The following is a 24,365-nucleotide window of genomic DNA, read 5'->3' as shown; positions in this document are numbered from 1 at the left end:
AAAGTTTCTCAGAGAGCACAGAGCGAGAGAGGTGGACTGGGGTTAACCTCTTGTGGTGCACCTGACCCTCTAGTTTCACCTGATTTTCAGATGCTTCTCAAGCACAGACTGCAGCTCCTGTGGCTTTCAGGCTATTTTTCTTGACCCTCTGGGGGCTCAAAACCAGAGCAAGCACAGAAGTAGCACATGTGAGAGTTACAAAGAAATCCTGAACCTCACTTCCATGGGTTGGGCTGAAACCTTGAAAGACTGCATGTTATAAAGAGCTTTCTTCATACATTCACAGCTTTTCTACATTTACAATTTTGTCAAAATTATTATAAAACATTTATTGACAGTACAACAGAACAAATTTCTGTAGAGCGAAATTAAAGTGGAAAATGGCTTTAAGTAATTTTTGACCAGCCAGCTGTACAAAAGCTTAAGCAAGGCAGCAGTTAGGGAGGTTGGGTTTGGAAGAATTCACATGGGGTTCAGGAGATGTCACGCCTTATTAGATCACCAAAATAAGCTGTTATTGTCTTCAGTTTGAAATTGAGAAAATTTTGTTCTATTTCAACTTTCCCTCCTGGCCCTGCTAAGGAAGCCACCTGAAAAACAAAGAACAAAAAATAAACCAATCAATGTACAGGAAAAGAGGCAAAACCCCCAACCTTCTAATGCACAAACAATCAGAAAAAACTATCTCTGCTCTGTTAATACTGGTGGAAAATGTTCCTTGGCAGCTAATGCTTCTGATCCTCTTTTCATGTCTCCTTTTACTCACAGAAGCAGTTTGTGGCTTGTGACTGAAAAACGCTCCTTACCCAAGTCACGAAAACAAGAGGATTTCAGAGCCAAACAGAAACACTCAGAAGTTGACATGCTTGGGCTGAGGCAAGAGATGCTACTCTGGTTTGCATGGTACTTGGCATTTGAGAAATGCCAGTGTAGCAAAAAGCAACCCATAAGCTGTGCTTGAAAGATGCCACATCCCAAATTTTGGGGGAAGAGTAAAACCAATTTTAGTAATTAGAATTAGTAAGCATAAAGGTTGCACTGAAGAGTGGCAGGGTGGAAGAGAACAACCCAAACAAAACCAAGCCCCAAACACACAGAGAAATTCACAGAAAAAGGTCACAGTTAATTGTTGTTGCTATTGCAGCTAAAGAAAAAGCTGGAGCAGTGCTGAGGGCAAGGCTGGGGCAGCAGTGCTTCTGCAGGCTGGGGGAGCCTGCCAGGCAGCACCGACCCCAGCTTTATGTTTTTGATCACTGGAGTGAGAATTTCACCATTCATGCTCTGTTGGACTGAGCCCATGGCACACCTTTAATGCTTAATGTTTACAGACACACCATTTCACAGAGGACTTTGCATTTTGGACTGGAGCAGGCAGTACTCTCCCCTCTCCTGTTCCTATTCAGGATGACCCTAAGGGATAACAGCTTACAGGCCATCAACTCCTCATCAGGAGAGACTGCACAGTCAGAAGGACAAACACCAAAACTGAACATGGTCTGCTTTTTTCCCCTCCACTTTGGACCCTGAGGACCTGTCCTGTGGGGGGGTCCATCTTCACAGCCAGTTCTGCTCTGTGCTGCCGTTTTCACAGGCTGCTGCATGAAAATTATTTCTGTAGTTCCCCATGCAGGGAAACTTCCCAGGCACAGTTATCAGGGTCTACACTAGATTTTAACTGATCTTTAAGCCAAGATGATGTTAGCAGTTGAAACTTTGAATTCAAGCTGTGTTATTAACACTTCTAAAGCCCCTTGAGACTTAACTCTGTAGTGCAGGTTTAAATATAAACATGGTGAACTTCCTCTATTTTATTGTGAGTAAAAAACCAGCCTACTATCAAGAGAAAATAACATTAATTTAAACTACTCTTTGAACCTTTATTGACCTGCCCAGAAAACTGCCACACTTATCTAAATCAAGCATTTACTTTTCTGTTTTGATTTTCTCCCTTTTTTTTTGTTTTTTTAGACAAAAAGTGTGAGCAGTTTCTTCATCCTTCAACTTCTGGTGATAGGAAAAATCGCTCGGCGTTCTTGTCAGAGAGGAACCTGCCACTTAAGTAAAAAACCAGAGGCTGGCTGACTTATAAATAGCACAAGAATCTAAAACTGGCAAGTGATCAGGAATGTTAATTTTACAACTTATCTGTTCCTACTTGAAATCCACAAAGCATTGTGGGTTGATCCATAGTTTTTCTAGGAAGATGTTAACTTTTAATTTTTTTACAAACAGAAGCTGGAATGTCCCTTCCAAAAATCATCAAGAGGCTTTGTACTTTATAGTTGATGTCTCTTAAGTATTCTAAAATATTAATTGGATTAGTCAGTATAAGAATACAGAAATTAGTGTCTGGGGGTTATGCACTCCTGCTTTCTGGGCATGGTTTGTGTCACTAGCATATCTAAGTATGACTAACACATTGATATTAAACACTAGTATTTACTAAACATTTATCTTAGAAGGCCAAGTAAAACAAGATGCCCCTACACTGATGGGTGGTGTCTACCAAGGGACAGCTGAAAATTTACATATGTTGTGTCTGGTGTCTAAGTGTTAAACCCAGGATAACTATGATTAATTTCAAACAACGACTAAAGGCATTTGATAAAACCAAAGGTGAAAAAAAAATTAAATAAACACGTGGGAATAAGCTCTGCTGGGACAGATCTGGTACTGTATGCTCTTTAACCCACCCAATATTCAGAGGAGAGAAATGCAAATCCTCTGTGACAATGCTTAGTTGTAAATTGCTGGAGGTTGCAAATTTAATTACATAGGAGTTGCCAAGTTTTCCTTAGCAGGGCTCAGTCAACCCTGACAAGTGTAGTGAGGGAAGGCTGCCACACACCAAGCTTCAGAAGGGTCTGGCCTGCCAGAGGGACACCCTCTAAAAATAGCAGCAGATTGAGGAATGATGCTTTGAGAAAAACAAAGATGCTCAGCTATTTTTAGAGATATCGACAAACATCTCCTGTTTTTGCAGTGCACTACAATGATGAATACAGAAATACTTTTAAAAAACTTGACTACTCCAAAATGTCTTTATTTTGCACTTTCTTGTGTACAAACAATGATTCCCTGCTGGCAACTCTCCTTACCCTGGTTTATTCTTTAGTCCAAACCCACATTACCTGGGTGGACAGATATTGCTTCCTTTGCTGTCCCTAGGCAGAGGTAAAGGTTGCAGCTCCATTTAACACCTCCCTGCATCCCTCTCACCTTCATCTTTCAGTCCAGTGACTACTGCTAAAAAGAGTCCACAGCTACAGCCACAGCTAAAACACATCAAAAAAGCAGCCAACAGGTTTGAAAAGGAGACATCAGAAAAGACTAAAATATGAAAGGGGAAATAAACACAAAAGATTATTTCAGGAGCACGAGTTGCTTGAGGTGCAAACTTCCCTTACATTCTTCAAGTGTACTTTTGATTTTGAAGGTTTTCCTACTGGTCTTGGGGTTTTTTACATTTTTTTAATCATACTGAAACTCTTTTAGTAAAGTAACTTCCCATCTGTTCCAGTCACCAACTAATATAACTGTGGACTAAAAATTTATTTTTTTTCTCCCCTCCTAGAAATTTTTCTTGGGTATGACAAGTACAAGCTTTTTGACTTGATATGGAGTCATACAAGGACTCTGTGAATCAATTAATTTTATAGAATGCTACTAAAATGAAGAATCCCCTCCCCCTGTATCCAACCTAAAAGCTAAGGGGAACAAAACCCAACCCAACTTGAAAAAGAAGAAAATAAGTATTCTTTACACTGAACACAATAAAATAAAATGCTTTCAGGCAGCATTTTTGAAAATGTACAGGTATGCATGTGAATAATGACACCATCACAGTGGTGCTGTCACCCTTTAATAGGCCAGACATTTATTTATTTTTTTCTTACGTAGTGTAGGCAAATTACAATTCACTATGCAAGCATTATGAGCTTCAGGAAGGCTGAAGTTCAGAAGTATCACTCTGGCTTGCTGTATGCCATGGGTAAATTCTGACTTTTATCAAGGACAGAGAACACACATGGGTTTCAAGTGGGCTGCTTAAAAGCTGTTGTTATTAACACAATAGTCACAGCTGAAGTGTATGCAATTACATTCACTTAGAAATGATCAGCCTCCAAAACACATCAACCCATGGTATTTTATCTGCCAAATCCCCTAATACCTAAGCATCTTAAAAATACTATCAAATCAACTTCTGTTCATTTCCTGGCCTCTCACTCCCTGCTTTGCTCACTGTTCTATTTACTCCTAAACAAAGATGACTCTGCTTGGCAAGACCAATTTGGCTAGGCTCCATTTTAAAATATCACAGCTTAAAAAGAGAATTCAAATAAATAAATGGGTTTTACTCATCTTCACTCTCCCTTCATTGAGCAATCATTTTTAACAACTGGACCTTCGCAAACAGAAACACAGCCACACCAAACACATTTTTTCATCCAGGCAGTATACTGCAGACAGAACAAGGCCTCAGTGTCTAACTGCAGATTTTCTCAAAGTGATTGATGGAGATGATGTAGGAAAAAAGACAAGAAAAAAAAGAAAAGTACCAGCATAATGTGTATGTTTTGTAGGACCATCAAGGTCCAGAACACTTTGCTTAATTCTAGGTTCACAGAACCACTCTACACTAGACAAGAAACAAAAAGCCATTCCTGTATTCTGACAGTATTTGAAATATAAGCCAGGTCTGAGACACCAACCTTTAGGACAGCAAAAGCTCCAACAACAGCACAATTTGACAAAATTGTGAGACATAGCTACCACAAACAGCAGTATGCCTGTCTTCAAAGCAGGGTGACATTTGTAGTGATCACTAAGGCACAATCCAGTATCTGAGCCACTAACCAAGGACAAGCAGGATAAGCAATGAACTCCCAATTCCCCATTACTCCATCTCCCAAATCTGGCTAGGCTGCTAAAGATGCTGATGTGGTTATCTGTCTCACAACAGACCAAGGTCACCTACATTTCAGGCTCACCAGTTTATTGGGGGGAGCCATCATGCATCCTGACAACACTGTGACCACCAGTGAGAGACCAATGCTAACTGAGTACAACTTCTACAGTGGCATGAAAAGAACAGATTCCAGCATTAGCAAGAAGGTCCTACAGCAAGCAACAAATTGCAGGTTCCTCCTTATTTGCTGCAAATATTAACATGCAGAAGCATTATCTGGTACAGAAGAGTTTGTGAAAGAGATTAGACTACCTGGGATGACTTCATTTCCCAGAGGTGAGTACACACTTCTCACTCTGCCCAATGAGGCAGAGCACAGCTTCATAAACACTTCATAAATTACATTTATGAACCACATAACAGGCACTAATAAATATACATATTTTTCAATGTATGTGTACACACATACTTATTATTCCTGATTGTTCCTAGCTAGGAAGAATATTGTTAAAGATTAATTCAACCTAAAAACAAACTTGCATACATTACAAATTTTCTAACATGTTTGTAAACAAGGAGACTTAATGCACTTCAGGGAAATGTTTTTATATTTCTTGTAAATCAGCCAACCATCTTGCATTGGTTCGCTGCTCCCTCTTGAGGTAGAAGTACAAAAGTTCACTTCTCTGAGACCTAAACTCCATTGATTTTTAAAGGGAATTCAAAGAACCCCATTTCTCTCAACAAGACCAACTCCACACCAACGTGGCTGATTGTAGATTGTAGCAGAAGTAGTAAGTGCTGTTTTTGCAATAAAGTCATGTGGAACAAGGCTGGATATCTTGTCCACCAATAAGGCAATGAACACCTCTGAAACAGCAAGGTCAAGGTCAGCTACCACCCTGCTTTCACTCCAGCAGCAGGATCCCTATATCCTTATTTTATGTTTGCAATCTAACAGTGATCTGATAGCCATTTTCCATAAAATTACATATCTTCCACAAAATTTGAACCATCTTAACTAATGGTTAAACAGTAATTTTATTGCAAGGCTGCTTCTAACTTCTGGGCTTTTTTTTTCAATTTTTAAAAATTTTTTTTAAAAAATTTTATTTTGCTGGAAATTCACAGCCCTAAAAGTGTAGTGACAGTAAATCCAAAAAATTAATTTTTAAATACAGTTGGAGATTTTGGTAGTCAAACCTACAACAGTCTTCTGTGGACCAGAGTATTCACCAAGGTCACATTTGGAACATGTTTGACACACTTTTGTCCACACAGGATTAAGACACTTCCTTAAACAGTGGGCTTGATTAACATTCTCTTTCCCCCTCTCAGATCATCAACCTTTTGGGGGTTTTTTTGTTCTTATACTGGCACATTCTATTTCTATTTCTAAAGAAAGGCATAAGGAGTGATTACCCTTCCTGAGAGTAGCCCATAGCCTGGAACACTGAACTGAACTGAACCCAGGACCTCAGCCATGAACTTTTAACAACTGAGCCATGTTTTCGAGCAACAGTTGTTACTCTGCAGCTACCTGTGTTAAACCAAACCCATGGATGTAATCAACATAATTCAGAGCCAACTGTACCAAGATATAGAGATGTCAGGACACCTGGCTCAATCAACCAGAAGAGCCCAGCTCTTCTGAAGGAAAAGGTACAGGCCTGGGGGGAGTATTCCTGCATGCTTTTGTGGAAACAGAAGTGAAATGTAGATGCCTTTGGCCATTTAGCAAGCCAGTAAAAAGTGCTCATGAGTAGAGCAGAAAACTCTCTAAGGTCACTCTTCATCATGGGAATGAAATATTTGACAAAAGGCAGTGTTAAGATGCGATATAATTAGAGAAACTCTTTCTAAAATTAAGGTCCCTGTTCAAAGATTCATAAGCCCCTTTGACATTTCACCAGCCTGAAATGCAAAAAGGAATTGAATCATCACCTGCCAAAGCAATGGTTCTGTGCACAGCATGGGCTTAGAGTCTGCTAATACTTAGGCCATGTGAATTTCAGCCTTTTTCTTGAGCCAGCTGCTTGCCAGCAACAATTCCACAAGCCATCATATGGCTTGATGCCCTGCCTACTCTGAGTCGGATGCAGTTTTTGGAAAACCAGGAAAAAGTCCTGGGAAGTCCTGTGGCATGTTGCAGGTGAGAACTGCTTCCTTCTTTCTGAAAAGCTACAAGACATAATTAACATAGAAAATACACAGAGGAACCTAAACCAAACACTCAGGGGAATTGTTAGTCTTGTAACCGCTAAAAAACCCCCAAACTTCTACCAAAAATCTCGAATACAAAAAAACCCGCATCAGTGCCACAAATTCTGTGTTTATCACACATCACTTCAATGCAAGCAGCATATATGGAACCACACACTTGTGTGGACATCAACAGTACCATCCCTGAGAGCAGTGACTGCAGGCTGTGATTTCCTTCATAAACTGACAGCCATGAAGTCTGAGACTCACCAACTAACCAACTTATCAGACAGCAACAGCTGGTTAAAATATATTTTTTGGTATGTTTATAATGATATATGTGCCTAGCAATTGGCTTTGAAACTTCTACAAGAAACCCCATTCTATTGCTTTAAGAAGAACCAGTGTCAAAACAATGGAAATAATCTTATACCCCCATTTCTAAATATACCAAAAGTACTGCAAACACAGAAATCACTTAACACAAGGGTCAAACTTAAAAACACCATATAACCCACATTCAGCTGAACAGACTTAAAAGTCTTATGTTTGCATTTATAATACTTATGTTTAAGTCAGCTGAGCCTTTTATTCATTCACCAAGACCTCATCCAGTAACACACCTGGTTAATATCAGCATTCCGAGGCAGAAAATACACAATATTGTCGGTGATCTTCTTGGAGAGCCTGAAAATTTCAAATGTAGAAGCCAGTAAAGGAAAAAAGTAAGAATGGGGAAGGAAAAGTTGCTTTATGTTGATTAATTTTGAAAGTATGTCTCAATTTCAGCTATTATGCAATTAAATTGTAGTTAATCTTTTGAGTGTGTGGGTAGGATCCTCTTCTGAAACGCAGAAACTATTTCACCATTAGTGCCCTAAAGTAGAAAAAAACCCCTAACACTCACTTTTCATGAAAATTTGTCTGAACTACAAAGAAATATTTGACAAATTTGAATGTAGTTTGTAGCTAGCATATTTGGCTTACAATTGTTTTTTAAGCCACTTTGTGAAATCTCTCACACATGCATATGAAGATTTTCTTAAAAATATGGTTACATTTTAGCATAAAAGGGAACAAATTAAGATTATTCTGTGACAAAAGAAACACCACACTTCATATATGATGAAACTATTATGTTAATACCTTCCCAGATGAATGAGTGCTCAGTATCACTATTAACAAGCTAGTAGGAAATTCTATATATTAATTCAAAGAGTTAATATTTTGCTTGCACTCTTCTGTGATTTCCCAAGTCACAGGCAGGTGCTATGACTGAGAGCAGTTTTAGTAAGATATTTTAAATAAGATACCCCCTTCATGAATCAATTAAAAAGTGGAATTAATGACAAGGTCACAGTTCACAAAATTAGTTATTATCTCTCTCTTTCTCTCTCTCTCTCTATATATGTATATATACACACACCACATGGCTATTTGATTGCTATGGGGTATTTTAATAAAATAACATAAAGGAGTTAAAACTGCAGAATTAATGTTTAAGGTTAAGAGCTACTCAATTCACTGATGGATTTTTTGCCTTCAGGAAAACCTCATTACTGTTTTATTTGCTAATAAGAAATAAAAATATTTAAATTTAGGTGGCGAAGACGACAAAACAAATGGTCTGCATCTGGAACTCCAGCTGCCGACTGTGTCATCCACAGTCAGCCAACCGGGCATGCAAACCCCACGGGAGGAGAGGGAGGAGAGGAAAGGGAGAAGGCCACCACAAGGCAGAGCCTGGAAAGGATATCCATCCGGGCAGATCATGGTTTGGATGTCGAAGATGTCGGCGGTGGCGTAGTCGGGCCCCCCCCAGGGCGGGCTGAGGAACACCACGTCGGCGCGCAGGCCGGCCGCCAGCGCCATGAAGTCGCCGCACAGGAAGTCGATGTGCTCGGCCACGCCGTACACCTTCGCGTTGTGCCGCGCCAGCCGCAGCTTCTCGGGATCGATGTCAATGGCGATCACTGCCCGCGAGAGACGGCAAATGCTGGGATTAACGGGAAGCGGGAATGGCGCCCGAGCAGGGGCGGGGCACTGCGGTCAGACACCGCTTCTGTGACAGTCCCGCGCAAGGATCAAGGACACGGCACTGTCTGCCTAAGAGAGCAAGTCCTCCTTGCCTCAGGTTTGGCACGGACAACTTCAATGCTGTCCATTAGAAACTCACTCTTCTTTGTTAAAGAAAAACATTTATCTGTGGCTGGCCCCATACTTCTGAAAATCAAGTTTAGAAAGCCCCAACCAACACAGCCCAACTCCACAGAGATGGATGATACAAGGCCAGTACATAATAACAGAAATTAAAATTGAGCCAGGAAATACAAAAAGCCAAGTGAGATGTATAGATGGGATCATAGCCTGCCAAATTTAATGCAGTAGAAACTACCATTTGTCTCGCTCAAACATTGATGATAGATGAACTGGTACGAGTATCTAGCAGGAAATATTTGTACAGGAAATACTCTCAACATTTCACTACAATATCATTAGCTGGCATTAGACTAACATGAAATTATTATCACTTTTGTGCACTTGGTTCTGCAGAACCTGCACGTGATTCCATTCAGTGCTTTAAGTACTGTTCACATAAAGCCTGGTTTTTTTGAGTACACAGACTTCAAGTAAGAATTGGGAAAAGCAGCAGCTTTGACAGAAGTTCACTTTTACTAGTCATCTCCACAGTATCTGACAGACCAGATATTATACCACACAAAAATAGTACTAGTACAACACAAATCTGACTCTGACTTAAAATAGAAAAGCAGATTTATTGGTCCTTTTTGAAAACAGAGAGGTCACATTGTGAGTCTGATAAAGTGAAACAGCTGCTGTTGCTACAGAAGCACCGAAAAGAAAATAAATCAACAAACAGAGCACATACCTGAATAGTGTCAGAAAAAAGATTGAAGAAACAAAACTAATGCACTGTTTACAACACCTACTTACCTCTTTTTGAGGTCAGTGCAAACTGGATAGCATTTCCTCCAACCCCACAGAACGCATCCACTATGATGTCGCAGTTGAATGACTCACTGACACGGACAGCAATATGCTCAGCTATTTTCTCAGGAGTAACAGAAAACCAGCCCTCTGCAGAGGAAGGGGAAGAAATGTATTTTCACCTCTTATTTCAAGGTCACCTCATTTAAAAACAAACAACCAAGCCCCACATAAAACTGAAAGTTTAGTGTTAATCCCAAGAATTTTGGCTTAGTGCATTCCACCAGGAAATACCGGCTTTGAAGATGATAAACTCTGCTCAGCCCAGAGATTTGCTAAGCAAACAAAGTCTCACTGAAGGAAACCGATATGCCTCAATCTCAATACATGCTTTGTTAACCTTGGTGCTGAGGATTCTGGTTTATCAAGAAGTCCACGAGCACAGCTATGAAAAACTTTATATATTGTGATGATGCTCTGTAGGAAATTAAACCAGAAATATATTCTCTTATCCACCATTTTATTTTCTTTGTCACCATGTCTGGTCTGCCAATTAATCTGCAACTTTATGAGGGAAAGCATTAGAAATTTAAGGCTTACATACCCAACCAACAAAAAATACCTGGTAATCCTAATTCCTCCTTTACCTATTAATTTATGATTTGAAGTGTTTTGCAAGCAAACATGGAAAAAAGTTGCTTTGCAAGTGACTGCTGCAAGTCATAACAAAACAGAATGAAACTAGATCCATCAGCATACATGGAAGTTTCACAAAATTATTTTATAAAATATAGAAATAGAAAAATATCACTGAGTTTCTGAACAAGTCCTGATGAAGTATAATTTGGGTCCAGCAAGATCTTCAGCAAATACAAGCACTAATGCAGACAGGGATGTGCCACACAAAAAGCATTTCTGAAATCTAAGACTGCCTGGTACCTGCCTGCTGGGGGGCGGGGGGAAGGAATTTATCCATGGGTGCAAAGACACACTCAGTAGTGCTCCTCCTTTAAGAAAATTAGTAATAAACTGCAAGAAGGACCACAGATTTGGATAGATCCTCGGATATATCACCAAGTCAGCACACTCAGTACTGAACCCACCTCTGTCTAGTTTAATTCCCTCATCAAACCGGGAGAAGAGCCGGTAGCGTTGTGCCCAGTACTTGACGAGCTCTGGATCAGCAGCAATCTCAGGAGGTATAGTTCTCTGAGCATTTTTCTTCCTCCTCCTCCTTTTTGTCTCCTTCTTCTTTGCAGTAATGTTTTCATCCACAGCTGGAAGACACTGCAAAAGTTAACAGTCACTGTTCTTGTAGGCTAGGGAATGTAACTGGTAGGTGAATGGTTTTAAACCTTAACACTGCTAAATGTTCTTTATTACCGTTTGCCAGATTATGAAGATTAGAGGCTTTAAATTAAAAAATAGCATCCTGTATTTAAAGGGATTAGGCACAGTCCTAAAAATCCTCACTGTTCACCCATTATTTAAGAGCCTGAATCTTCAACTGGAGACAATAAACTCTATGCAATGAGCAAACAAGTGGATCAGAGACCAGTTTAATGCCCTTTTATCAGTAATGAATTAAAACCAATCTAGACAAGAGTTTTGCAGTAGGAATCTAACATAACTGAACTACTGTAGGAAGGATTAAATTATATGTAAAAACCTGAATAATCCTGCTTTCCTTTGTTTCATGTTAAAGAGAAAAGTGCGTAATATTGATTTTTTAAAAATCCTATAAAATAATTTTAACAACACACGTTCCCTAGAGCTCAGCAATGTGCATTTGAACCCAAAACTATGCAGCTACCTGAGGTTTAATAACCCTCATCCTTGCAGAGGGTAAAAAAGGTACGAATTGCAAACTTGTTAGACCATGTCAAGGATAAACAATGACTGTTCATCTATAAAGAAATACTGTCACCATTAAAGATAAGACCTGGGATTCTGGCATTCCAGAAATAAGCTAATTCTACTAGCACAGCTCCCAATTGCTTTCGTTACCCCTTAGAAATAATGAGTCCCATTGAATTAATAAAATAAGTAAGTACTGCACGACACAGTAGCTTGAGAAGGCAGTATTAAGCCTCCTGCCAATTCATTTCATCTGTTTGCAGGAAACTGATTTACCTTGGCTGATGTCATCTGTCTCTGGCTGGAGATAATCAGGAATATCCAGAGGGACAAGCTGCCGCCCGCCGCCAGGCTCAGGCCTCCCTGTCCCCAGCTCATCGGAGCCACTCGCCGCAGCGTCCTGCGCCTCCCCCTCAAGCTTACTCCCTCCAGGCTCTGTGCAGGCTGCACTGGGAGAGGGTGGCTCCTGGATTTCAGCATCCAGCGTTGCACTGCGTGTGGCAGCAAAGCCCTCCTGACCCTCTGAGTCGCTGCTGCTCACAGACAATGCCCCTGCTTTACCCTGAGGGGAGCCTGTCTGGGACGTGTCTTCCTCCTCAGCTTTACTGACCTGCTTCAGGAACATCTCCACCTGCAATTGTCAAATATCACAGATGATCAGATAATGATCTGTTATCCAGAGCATAGCTTAAAAGCTTTACAGTTCAAAAGCACCTGCCACTGCAGGCACTCTCTACCACGTGTGTTTTGAAAACAGTAAAATATCCAGACTCAAAACATTCAAGTAGTCCTTAACCATGCTCCCTTTTAAAAATATTTGGAAACAAGTTGCCTTTGGGAAATAGATGTCAGCTACCCCCAAAAGAGAAACAAAAAACCAACCAACCAACAAAAAGATCAACTGATAAATACACTAAATAATTCTTATGTAATAGCTAAATAGTCACACTCGCCACAGCCCAGGTGACCAAGACTACTACTTCACAACTATCTTTCTCTTATCTGCATTCAGAGATAACTCTGCCTCTCAGGGAAGAGTTTTTTAGCATAAACAGGTAAAATTACCTTCACACATTGTTGTCTCACCTTCAAGATGTACCAAATGGTGCAGGTGGTAAAGAGTTCTGCTGCACAGCAGAGAGTTCGACATAAGCTCCTAACCAAGGCACAGACACCACTCCAAACTCCTCAAAGGCACATGCAGATGCTCCTTTTTACATTATTGTTGCTCTGAGTGGCTCTAGACCTGGAGCAGTTCCTTACCTGGAAGTCTGAGGAAATTCATAACTTTTTTTTCCTTCACATAATTGAAGTTGCCCTCAAACTATATTGGCCCCAGGTACAAAATCAAAAATGAATCAGAAATTATAGCAATGTGACTGGAGCTCAATAAAACACGTATGGCATCACCACCACCAGAAAACAGTGCTTTGCACTTGGGTTTTGGGGAATGCCAAGCATCCCAGAGGAAGGTGAAATAACATTAAAATCTGTGCCCTCAGATTTTCTGAAAGACTTAACTAAGTAAAATCTCCAGTGAACAAATGTTTCTACTTCTTAGCAATTTCTGAGTTTTAAAATAAAAGCATAAAGTTATACATGAAAATAACTGCAGGTAGAGGTATAAGCAAAACCCTTTCAAAATTACTAAAAATATGGCATTCCATGAAATACACTAATCTACACAAAGATTTTCTGTTACTGCTGAAATGCCAGCATTAACAACTGGCTTCACATGCAATTTACAATCAAAGATGCTTTTAGTAACACCAGAAACCTACACACACCTCTAAAGCTATGTGCACCCAGATATTAGGAATAACTTTCACATAGCTTGGCCATTTAAGCTCACATTCCTCTTGACAGTTCTACCAATGCCTTTTCATAGCCATCCTAATCTAAATACTCTTCACTATTGGTGGGAGGCAGAAAGGAGGGGGAGAAAACAGGAAAAAAAAGAAAAAGGAGCAGTGGACTGACATTTAAAAATGCCATCTACTCTGGGCAATTAGTATTCTTTTTTGCATTTTCATAATACAACAGCAGCTAAGGTAGCTGATAAATCTACGAATTAGAACAGTATTAACAATTAACATACCTTCTTCAAAGTTTTGCTTTTTTTGCATGTCATTTCAGATTCCTCTGTGAAGAAGATGTGTGTGTTTTTGCTCTTCCTTGGTTTACGCAGATCCAAGAATTTGGACTTGAGTTTTGCTTTTTTCTCCAAATACTGCACACTTCGGTGGGTGAAATCTGGAATTCCACCATACCTGAAAATAGACAGATAGATACATACATAAGGACCTAGTTGGTTAATTTGCAGTTTAGAATCTTTAACATGAATGTTGATGTTTACAAAAAATGACTTAGACTTAAGTATTTTTTTATTCCTCCATTTAAAATAGGTCACTGGGTGTAGCTGCAAAACATTGTACCTTCATGAAAATGTTAAAAATTTTTATTTGAAAATGTTTAACCTAATTAGTTTTAGATTTTTTTCTAGTTATATAGTAGTTATATTCTAGTTATCTAGTAGTTATATAACTTCAGATGAAAACAATTTCCTGGGCCAGCCTGAAGAATAGGAAATGAAAAAAAATCTTGAGTAGAAAAATAACATATATTTTTGGTGGCTGTCAAGAACCTCCAAACCAGCTGCTTTTATTTTCTGGCAAATGCAATTAAAAAAACTAAAAATTTTCACTGGCCAACACCTGGCAATACTTTATTAGTATGACAATATTTCACTAATATAAAGGAACTTCATTCCAATATGAAACAGCTAAAAATCATGATCTCAGCCCACAGGACTCCAAACTGAGAGGACCATTTATTGTCAAAGCCTTTGTGCTCTGATTTAAGTAGCCACTTAACATTTATACAACTGAAAGTACCTTAACTGCTACACATAAAAGTAACATGGAAGGTACTTTCAGTTGTATAAATGACTCCCAGAGACTAACCCTGGAACTCAGTTTCAGAAGTTTAACAAAAAGGAAATGGAGATGAATGGTCTATTTCCATAATAACAAGAGGGCTGACATGCTAAGAAAAGCCCCACAGTTCCTTGTAAGTAATTACTTTTGTCCTGTGCCACACTTGAAACCCAACACAGAGCAGGTTTCCTCGGGATCTTCCACTGGGTTCTCTTCCATGTCCAGCTCATGGCTAGGAAAAAACACAGATGACAAAGTTACTTACTGTGAAGAAACCAATCATTTTACAGCTATACTGCTAAAAATCTTGCAAATTGAAAACATTTAAATGTGGGTTTCAAGTAAGTTCCTCCACACAGTGCTGAAACCAAACCAAGAAAATAACACCACTCTATTCTTGTGCACGAATTTTTGAGTTGGTTTGTTTTTATTTACCCAATTCTATGGACATATGCCCTTCTACTGGGGTTATAATATTCCAAGTATTCTGAATGACCTCTTAAAATACTTAATGGCAAACCCTACAAGATGAAGACAGTGTTTGCTCACCCTATTTCCAGATTACCTTCATCATCTATCATGTTACCTATATTATTATCTATATTATTAATATCTATATTTGCTGTGGGAACAGCAAATATAGATATTAATCTATATTTGCTGTTCCCACAGCAAATTTTTAATCTATTTCTATATCTAATCAAATATAGATATCTATCTATTATCTAATATATATATTAATATCTATATTTGCTGTGGGAACTGCAAAACACTAGAATGAAACCACAGCTATGTGATTAGCAGGTAAAAATTCCACCCACTCCTTCACATTTGAGTCTGCAAATTTATTAGAGAGAAAGAGCCATCTCACCATCTTTGAAACTATACATTTTTAGAGAAGAAAGAAAAAAAAAACTATGACAAGGCAGATACTGCCCATTTTATGACTGCCATAGCTCTGAGCATTTTACTGGCAGCAATCAATGCAGTTAAACAATACAGATGAATTACTGTTGTTCTGGTATTGCCTATATTAATTAGACCTAAATAAGCAAGCTGCCCTATGCAATTTAACAATTTTGTATACTCCAGTGGCACAAGAACAGCACCATCACCTTGTACAGTCATCAAGGCCATACACTGTTTTCATAAAGCACTGGAAGAGAGGAAACATCCACAGCTTGTTGTGAGGCAAAGCAATAAGTAGTGATGGAAGACTATGTGGCTTTGTACTGACATTTTAACTCATATCCTCAATCAAAGGTATAGTTAGTATAAATCAGAAGGCTCCTGGAGCTGGACTGCATGAGAAAAAAGCTCATGTAAATTTCATGACTTGCCTTCTCTTGACTTTGACACATCTGTATTCAGGAGGCTCTTCATCCTCATCTTCATCTTGGTCATGAAGCAGCAAGTGCTTTTTTTCACTTGAATTTGAGCTACATGACTCCTGCACACCTAAAAAAAGATACATCACATTCTCCTTCTGCATAAATCAATTCCTTACCTTCCTGTCCCCAAAGTACCCCTGCAGCTACAGCTAGTTAGTGTGTGCCAAACACACATCTTTACTTGTCTTTGTCTGAGGAACAACGTACTAATAAAGTTTCCAGTATTACACTGTAGTGTTAACTATCTTATGAAGGACCAACTTCAAATTATCTCATCTCTCCATGAAAAATAAAATGTCTGTAAGATACAAAATTTGAAACAGTTTCACCTTGTGTGTAAAATTTGTTTTCCATCTCATTAACTATGCAAAGATATTCACAGAGATTTAGAAAGGGAAGATTTAAAGAGTCTTCTAATTTCTTTTTCAAAAGGAGATCTCTTCATCTCTCCCATTCCTGCTCTACTGTAGCACCAAGCTGGGACCACATCTGCTTCTTCCTCTCTTAGAAAGTCACTAGCAGCAGACTTAAGTCTCAGCTGCAGTATCAAGACTAAGATAATTAAATATGCACTAACAGGGAACTCTCACTAATATCTGTAGTACATTTGAAGATTTATGAAGTACATGTTCTGTTAAAACCATTTCTGGCTTAAGATATATATAGGATGTATATATAATATACAGGTTAGAGAGGAGAAATCATCCAAAGAAGCAGAGGGAAGAAAAAGGAATCGAGTATGTAATCATTCCACAAAATACCTAATTGACTTTTTAAAAATAATACAGACATGCCCTTGTTTCTTATATACAACTACCTAGAGAATTCTGATAATCAACTTTATCTGATTTTGTATTACCTGACTGGCTAACACTCTTGTTTTCACAAGATGATCTCCTTTTTCTGCTTCCTCCATCACAGGGCTCCTTCTGGCTTCCACTGTCAGATGAACTCTGCTCTTCAGGATCTTTGTGGGCTACTGTTAGAGCAGCACTGCTGTGCACCACTTCCTCCAAATTCAGATTTAAATCACAAATCCCAGAAATTATTTCACTGTGGGTATCAGCACTCAGTGGGAGTCTTTCTTCACTTCTGGTGTTGGAGGGAGACAGCTCCAAGCTCAGCACTTCACTGTGCTCAGGTCCTGGGCTAACCAAGCCCATTTCTCCTGAAAAAACAGTCTCCTGTGTAATTCCATTAATTTCCACCTTGTCACCATGTGAGCTCTCAGTAGTCCATCCTTGACTTGTCCAGTACTGAAACTGTTCCCAGTAATACCAGTACAGTTCACTATAATGCTGCTCCCATTCTTCCTTAGTATCTGGACTACTCCAAGGCTCAGAGGCTGTGATGCCCTCAGATGATGACACCTCTTGGTGCTTTTCCAACCAACTTTGCCAAAGAAGGCCCTCTCCATACTCGTTCCAGTACTTCTCCCATTTTTCCTGAAGTTCGCTGGGTAAAGCCTCACTTGCAAGGCTTTCTGAACTTTCACAGTTCTCTTCAATTACAGCCTGAGGTTTGCTGCTCATCTCACATTGCTCTGTAGCTAGAGCCAGCTCATCAGAAATGGACTGGGTACAACCACCACAAGCTTTGTCCTGGCACTCCTGCCCCATTTTATCCTCGTGTTTTTGCTGTAATTCTTTTTTCTTCTTTTTCTTTTTCATAATCTTCACATTATTTTTCTTTCTATAATTTTCTGTTACCTAAAAGATGATGGAAAAGTTAGAAGTCCACAACATATATACAATCTTGTTCTCTCTCTAGTCACATTTCTGTTTCCATTGGAACCCTCCCTCTCAGTGCAACCCTGCTGTTAGCTTTCTCCCCAAAAAGGCTGTAGAGTTTCTGGGTCTGGTAGGGCCCTGCTACATACCTCAACTGGCACTTCTGAGGAAGGAGTGAGGAAGAGCTGTAGAAACACACATACACAAAAAAGCAGAATGATAGACAGAAGTACAGGGGCTGCTGAGTGGGAAATCATGAGCAGCTCAAAGATTCAGAAGGAAATTCCTCAACAAGAAACACTATAAAATCCTAAAGTGAGGTTGCTCAGGAATCAAAGGGTGACAAGGTTGAGCTCAACAGCAAAATACTGTCCTGGTAACATCAAGGTTTTGTTTTATGCAACTGTGGTGGCTGACCCTTACTTTTACCTGGTATCTGCCCAATCAGCAAACACTGTTTAGTGTTTTATTAGGATAGCAAACATAATGCTCAACCTCACAGAATGTTAAATACCAGCTATTTTGGATGCTGTACACACACAAAAAAAAATCATTCTGTACTCAAAAACTCTATAAATCCTGCAGCTGAATCTTTGTCTTGAAGAGAGTGACCCAAAAGAGGGGAGCAATAAATTTTCCGTCCCATAATAATCTCCAATCTTCCTATTTGGCTAACAGAAATAGGAAACAAGGAAACAAGAACCTCCTGCCCAAACAGGTGGCCCTTTCATTTGTGCAGTACAATCATTTCACTTGTTACAACAAACGCAGATACAGAAACCTGTTCCTGAAAGGAACGCTAAGGTAACTTGTTGGATTCATCAATTACAACTCCACTTGTTTCAGAAGGGCTTCCTGTGATGATAAAACTCACATGGACAAAGGACTGTGAATGTATGCCCCAAGAGCTGCAATCCTTAGTTCTGTTACACTGACAAAAATGTAAGGTGCACTATACAGAAGTTAAAACTGAAGAACTGGCACTGATCTTTCATCCACATCCCTTGTGTTATCATACACAGTCCAAAGCACAATGCTTAGTAGTAATCTAATAAAAAATGCATTATTTTCCCATTCAACTTATTTGCATATTACTACACAGCAACACAAATTGTATACATGCTTTGGGCTTGAAGTTGGATGCCTGTATGGTGTTTTACAAGTTATCAATTAAAATTGCATACAAGTTTCTCCTATTTATTTACAAATTAATTAGGTCAGAACCATGCAGTGCTCTGTCTCACTGTCAGGGAGGTCTGTATTCCACAGTCTGGACACTGTGAATATTGCCCTGTCTTTTCATCATCTGTGAAAACTTCAGGCCCCTTCTAAAGCCCAAATGTTCCCTCTTGGAAAAAGAGCATCAATGCCTCATTACTTGCCTTTTGGAGCAGCCTGGCTTTATCAGCTGCAAGAGGAATTTGAAAAATCAGCTGTTTACATTACTATCAAAAGCTAAATGATTAAAGCAGACAGTGTGAAAATAAATGCTCAGACTGGTGTGTACTAGCTGTCCTGATGTGCAGCATCAGCTCTATCACAGCTGTTTTAAATCAGGTTTCCCTAGTCATGAGACCACTATAGATATTGACACATAAAGCACAGCCTTGACCCTGTTTAGTCCAACTGGCAGAGGGGCTTTACAAGCTGGACAGATCAAGGTGCTGTGTGCTCCTACCAGGATGCAATGCAGGCAGCTTAAAGGCAGCTCAGATACATTTCCATGAACTGCCATCTCAGAAATAACTGAGAGGAGGCATGTCCCTAGCTCTGGAAACACTACACAAACAGAAACAAATAAAGCAAGCAAAGATTTACCACAAAGTCCCTGTGGGCTGACTGCCCACCAAACTGAAGAGGCAATCCCATGCTCTTCATAAGCTCAGCTTCTGAGTCTAATTCAACTTCTTCCAGGTCCAGGGCATGATTAGTATCCACCTTTAATCTCACAATGGGACAATGGTTCTCCTCCTCAGATGCTTGTTCTTCCCCTGTTAACAAGATATATTCAGGAATATAATCTGGTTCTGATCCCTGAATGCCACAGCACAGCACATAAAACATAGCAGAACTGCCTCTTATGCTTTCTTTCCCATTTAAAAATCTTCCTCATAAACAGCTCAATTTCTGCATAACTATCAGTAGGAATCAAAATGTAACTTCAGCAGCCAAGGCACCAGACTGGGTCTGTCTGGAAAATAGTTAAGTTCTCCACAGCACTCTCTATGGCACCGTGTTTGGGATTTGTGGCTGAAGCAGTGTGGACAGCATGCTGATGTTTTGGCTACCGCTGAGCAGTACCCACACAGCCCCCACAACCTTCTCTTTGCCTGACTGTGCCCTCCCCAGCAAGCTTGCACTTCTATCAAATTGTTAAGCAGAAACACAGGTATAAGAAATTACAAATATTATTGAGAAAGTAGGAGTTCTATATGGATGGAAATTATGATATCAAAAGCTCTCAACTAAGCTGATAATACTGAAACATTCAAGGTTTTTTGTTTGGTTGTTTAGGATATATTTACTGCCAAATTATCACATAACATGAGACTTTTCCTTTTTTAACTGATTATTCTCACTACAAATCACTCATACATGTACAAAAACATAGTTTACAATCTTATTCTTTCATTACTCTCACATTGCCTCAATCTAATCTGTGCTATTATTTATCAGCTTCTATTTCTGCACAGACTTCCTTTCCAATCAAGATATGCTGCTGGATCTACCAACACAGCAATGATTAAAAAAGATACCACAACAATTATGGTAAGATATGCAATTTGAGGAATTCAGGAGATGGAGTAGGGGAATGGTGTTGAATTTGTTAGATTATACACCATGATAATTCCTAGATTACAAGCACGCCAAGTGAGAGACTTACTTTTCTGGTCCTCCTCATATGATTCATTGTATATATATGAATTATAATTTTCCCCATCAGTGCTATTGCACTTCTCTTACTTCTTGCTCAGCAGATTAACTAGCAACAGCTAATGTCCTAGTCTAGGGTAGAGACAGAGGACACAAACATCTAGGATCCACAGACCCTCCATTATGCAATCAATACTGAATTAAGTTGAAATTATGATTTAAGACCAGGTCAGGGATGTGTGATATAATCTGTTCTATGCACCAGGTGAATATTATGTGAGCATGTAAAATTTATCTGGATAGGAATTGTTGGGGAAGATGAAACAGAAAAGCCTTATAAATATGATTGTCTGGCAAAAGATTTTGACAATATGGAAACTATAAGTGAGATAGAAATGAAAGCAAGCTTTGAGATCCCTTAGTTACTGAACAATGGGAAAACAATGGTAAGGCTCGCTGAAGGTAATCCCCTTTTGATTAGGCAATACCCTCTGCTTGCAGACAGGTCCAAGGGTCAGAGCAGACCCTACTAGCTTGACCCCACTAGCTTGACCCCTAGAAGGGGTCTAAAGAGTAGTTTTTAGGGTTTAAAATGTAATGATTCTTATAGGCTGTATGTAAATGCTATGGGATTTGTATCTTGTACTAGATTGGCTAGTGAAAATTAAATATTTAGCACAGAACATTTATGGTATTGTAATGGGAACTTTGTCCTCTTTTACTCTTTCTTCCTCTCTCTTTACTTCTTGCTCTCTCTTTCTTTCAGGGCTCCTCTTTGGGGCTTGCTCCAGGCTGTGGCTGGCAGCTCCAAGCAGGGTCCCTGCACCCAGGCCCTTTGCAATAAACCCCAAGTTCCACGACCTGGCTTTGGAGATTGCTTGTCTCCGTCTGTCCTGACCGTCCTACCCCCCATTGCTCCTACCAGGAATAAGCACTGCACTTGGTTTGACACAAACTTCTACATCAATATTATGGTAACCTGAAAGCTATGTAAGTTTTAAGTTATTATTCACTTCTGTCCCCAAAGCAAAAGTACTGAAAAACACAGAGGTAGGAACAACTTAAATAACCACACATAACTCATTTTGAGACTATACTTCACATTGCATAGTACATTGTATTAGCTTACCTGTACTGTCATTGTCATCTTTGACATAAAATCCTTTTAATCCCAGTTTATATAGTTTTCGATCTCTGTAAAAATAAAGACAGACACAGACAGTCACCATAGAAACAATTTTTTTTTTTCAGTAAAAGCAATCATTCAGTGGAAAAAGCCTCCCCAGGGATGCAATAAAATCCCCACCACTGGACGTTTCAAGATGATACTTGATGGAGTACTTAACCTCTTCTAGGCTCCGCTCCCATGAAAGGCCGGACCAAGGGACCTTTCCCAAGGCCCCTTCCCACATGGGCTGCCCTGTGATTCCAGACACGTGAGACAAATAAAAAGTAACAACAGCTGGAAAAGGCAACTCTTTAATTAAAGCCTGACGGGAAAGGCCATAGGAGGGACGCTCAGAAAACGCTGCACTACGCAGTACACTCCGGAATTTAATGTTCTGGTCCTCCTCCCCTTGAGGAGCCGGCTGCTCCCCGGCGGACGGGGAGAGCGAAGGGGGCGGTAGGGCGCGCTGAACCCCGGCCCAGGGATCGGCGTCTGGGGGCTCCTCTCACCGTTTTCCGCTCCCCCCAGCAGTGATAAACACACCGAGGTGCCTCTGTGCACAGCCCCGCAAACCCCTCTCCGCCCGCATTCCCTGGCCGCAGCAGCGCGGCCCTTCCAGCCCGTCCCCAGCGAGACCTCCCCGGCCGCGGGCACCGGGACAGGGCGCGCCCGGCGCTACTCACTCGACGAAGGCGCGGGAGCAGAGGCACAGGATGGCGCCGGCCGTCCCCGCCCGCAGCAGCAGCTCGGCCACCAGCCCCGGGCTCGGCTCCTGCACCATCGCTGCGGGAAGCTCCCCACGCCAGGCCCGGCCTGGCCCCGTCGCCTTCCGCCGGAACCGCCGCCCGCGCCCGCCCCGCTGCGGCCGGGAGGGCGCCCCAAGCGGGGCCTGCGCTGCCGGTGCCGCCCCACGAGGGGTACGGGCGTGTTGGGGGGTCAGAGGGGGCAGAGAGGAGCGAGGCAAAGGAAAGTCCGCGATAAAAGATGCAGCAGCCAAAATCTGGCAAAACCGGGAGTGGGAGACAGAAGTGAGCAAGGCGTTTTTGGAGTAGTGACGGGAGCAGAATCACAGAATGGTTTGGGTTGGAGCGGACCTTAAGATCGCTTTGTACCAACCCTTCTGCCATGGGCAGGGACACTTTCCACTAAACCAGGTTGTGCAAAACCCCATCCAGCCTGGCCTGGAACGCTTCCAGGGATAGGGCATCCACAACTTGTCTGGGAAACCCCAGTGCCTCACCATTCTCACAGTAAAGAATGAATAGGAGAGCTTAAAACGGTGAGAGAGTGGGGACAGGATGGGCAGAGAGAGTCAGAATGAGAACAAAGCCTGGTGAGAAAAGGGGCTTGGGGTGAAACAGGAAGGTTGGAATGAGGCTCTGGAGGTTGGGTAGGGAGAGAGAAAACCATTGGGAAGCAGCCGTGTGTGATAGAGCACAGTGATACAGATAACTATGTTTTACTCACAGGTTTCTTTACTGTGGGGTCTCGCTTCAGGCAATACCTCAAGATATGACCTGGGAAAATACCACTGAGGGACCTGAGGACTTGAGAGAGTTGGAGCATGTTTAGAATAGGAGGTTGGTTGGAGACAAGGGAAAGTGCAGTGATAATCAGACCACAGCATCCCGCCCTGTAGAATCAGATTCTATCCTTTTCTCTCCTGTAGAGAACTTATATGATGGTACACTAGGTTTGAGAGATTTCCTGTGTGAAACACTGGGTGACGGACTGTTCAGTTCTACTTAGATTATTCAGAGTGTATCTATAAGATGCATGAAATTCATGTCTCTAAAGACCATTACAAAACCTGCCTTGAGATCACTGGGACAGGCTTTCTCAAACAAAAATTATGGACTTGGGATCTCTTCATACCTGCTAACCTGCTTAATAGACAGTGAAAGAGCATGAGAAAGAAATGTAGCCTTCATATCTGCTCTGCTTTTAGGCCCTGTCCTGGTTTCAACCAGGACAGGGTTAATTTTTTGCAGTTGTGCTAAAATGGAGAATACCATTCCTAAAGCACAACAGGCCCTCTGGAATGTGCTTGTTTTTGACAAGCTGGGATACTGGGTGTTATGTTACCTGCATTCAATGCATGATAAGGGTGCAGTTTGTCTGCTGTGCTGTCTCTTTCCCTTTGCATCAGTGTATTTTAGGTAACAAGGCTGTACAGCCTCATGAGGGTGCAAGATGTCCTCAGGATTTATAAGACATTTCTTACAAAAAATATGCAGAGAGGAGTTTGGATGCAGAAGGATGTTTAGGTGACAGTAGCACAACTACAACAACAAATTCCATCCATTTACAGAAAAAAAAATCTTAGTTGTGTACTGAATCACCCACCAT

The 24,365-nt window shown here is 40.7% G+C and overlaps 1 protein-coding gene across 1 annotated transcript; it reads right to left on the bottom strand.

Annotated features, from left to right (window-relative positions):
* Window positions 1–339: 339 nt before the first annotated feature.
* Window positions 340–22,843, bottom strand: TGS1 (trimethylguanosine synthase 1). The gene is made up of 13 exons (XM_058811406.1): window positions 22,700–22,843; window positions 21,978–22,042; window positions 19,793–19,965; window positions 17,104–17,953; window positions 16,194–16,311; window positions 14,999–15,085; window positions 14,016–14,187; window positions 12,194–12,548; window positions 11,164–11,337; window positions 10,067–10,210; window positions 8,868–9,084; window positions 7,735–7,813; window positions 340–590 (listed from the first exon to the last, which is right to left on the bottom strand). Exons 1-13 carry the CDS (start codon window positions 22,795–22,797, stop codon window positions 474–476), a joined length of 2,649 nt encoding a protein of 882 aa, XP_058667389.1. The 5' UTR covers window positions 22,798–22,843; the 3' UTR covers window positions 340–473.
* Window positions 22,844–24,365: the final 1,522 nt, after the last annotated feature.

This window comes from Ammospiza caudacuta, chromosome 1 (assembly GCF_027887145.1).
Source record: "Ammospiza caudacuta isolate bAmmCau1 chromosome 1, bAmmCau1.pri, whole genome shotgun sequence".
NCBI classification, from domain to species: domain Eukaryota; kingdom Metazoa; phylum Chordata; class Aves; order Passeriformes; family Passerellidae; genus Ammospiza; species Ammospiza caudacuta.
This window is presented reverse-complemented; position numbering and strand designations above follow the sequence as displayed.

Excerpts from the sequence above, each read along its gene's own strand:
- TGS1 (XM_058811406.1), bottom strand. The coding sequence starts at position 22,797 with ATGGTGCAGGAGCCGAGCCCGGGGCTGGTGGCCGAGCTGCTGCTGCGG. Across the intron at positions 16,312-17,103 it reads CAAGAGTGTTAGCCAGTCAG|GTGTGCAGGAGTCATGTAGC; the intron begins GTAATACAAAAT and ends ATCTTTTTTTAG. Across the intron at positions 7,814-8,867 it reads ACCATGATCTGCCCGGATGG|ATTTGAAATTTTCAGGCTCT; the intron begins ATATCCTTTCCA and ends ACTGGCTTCTAC.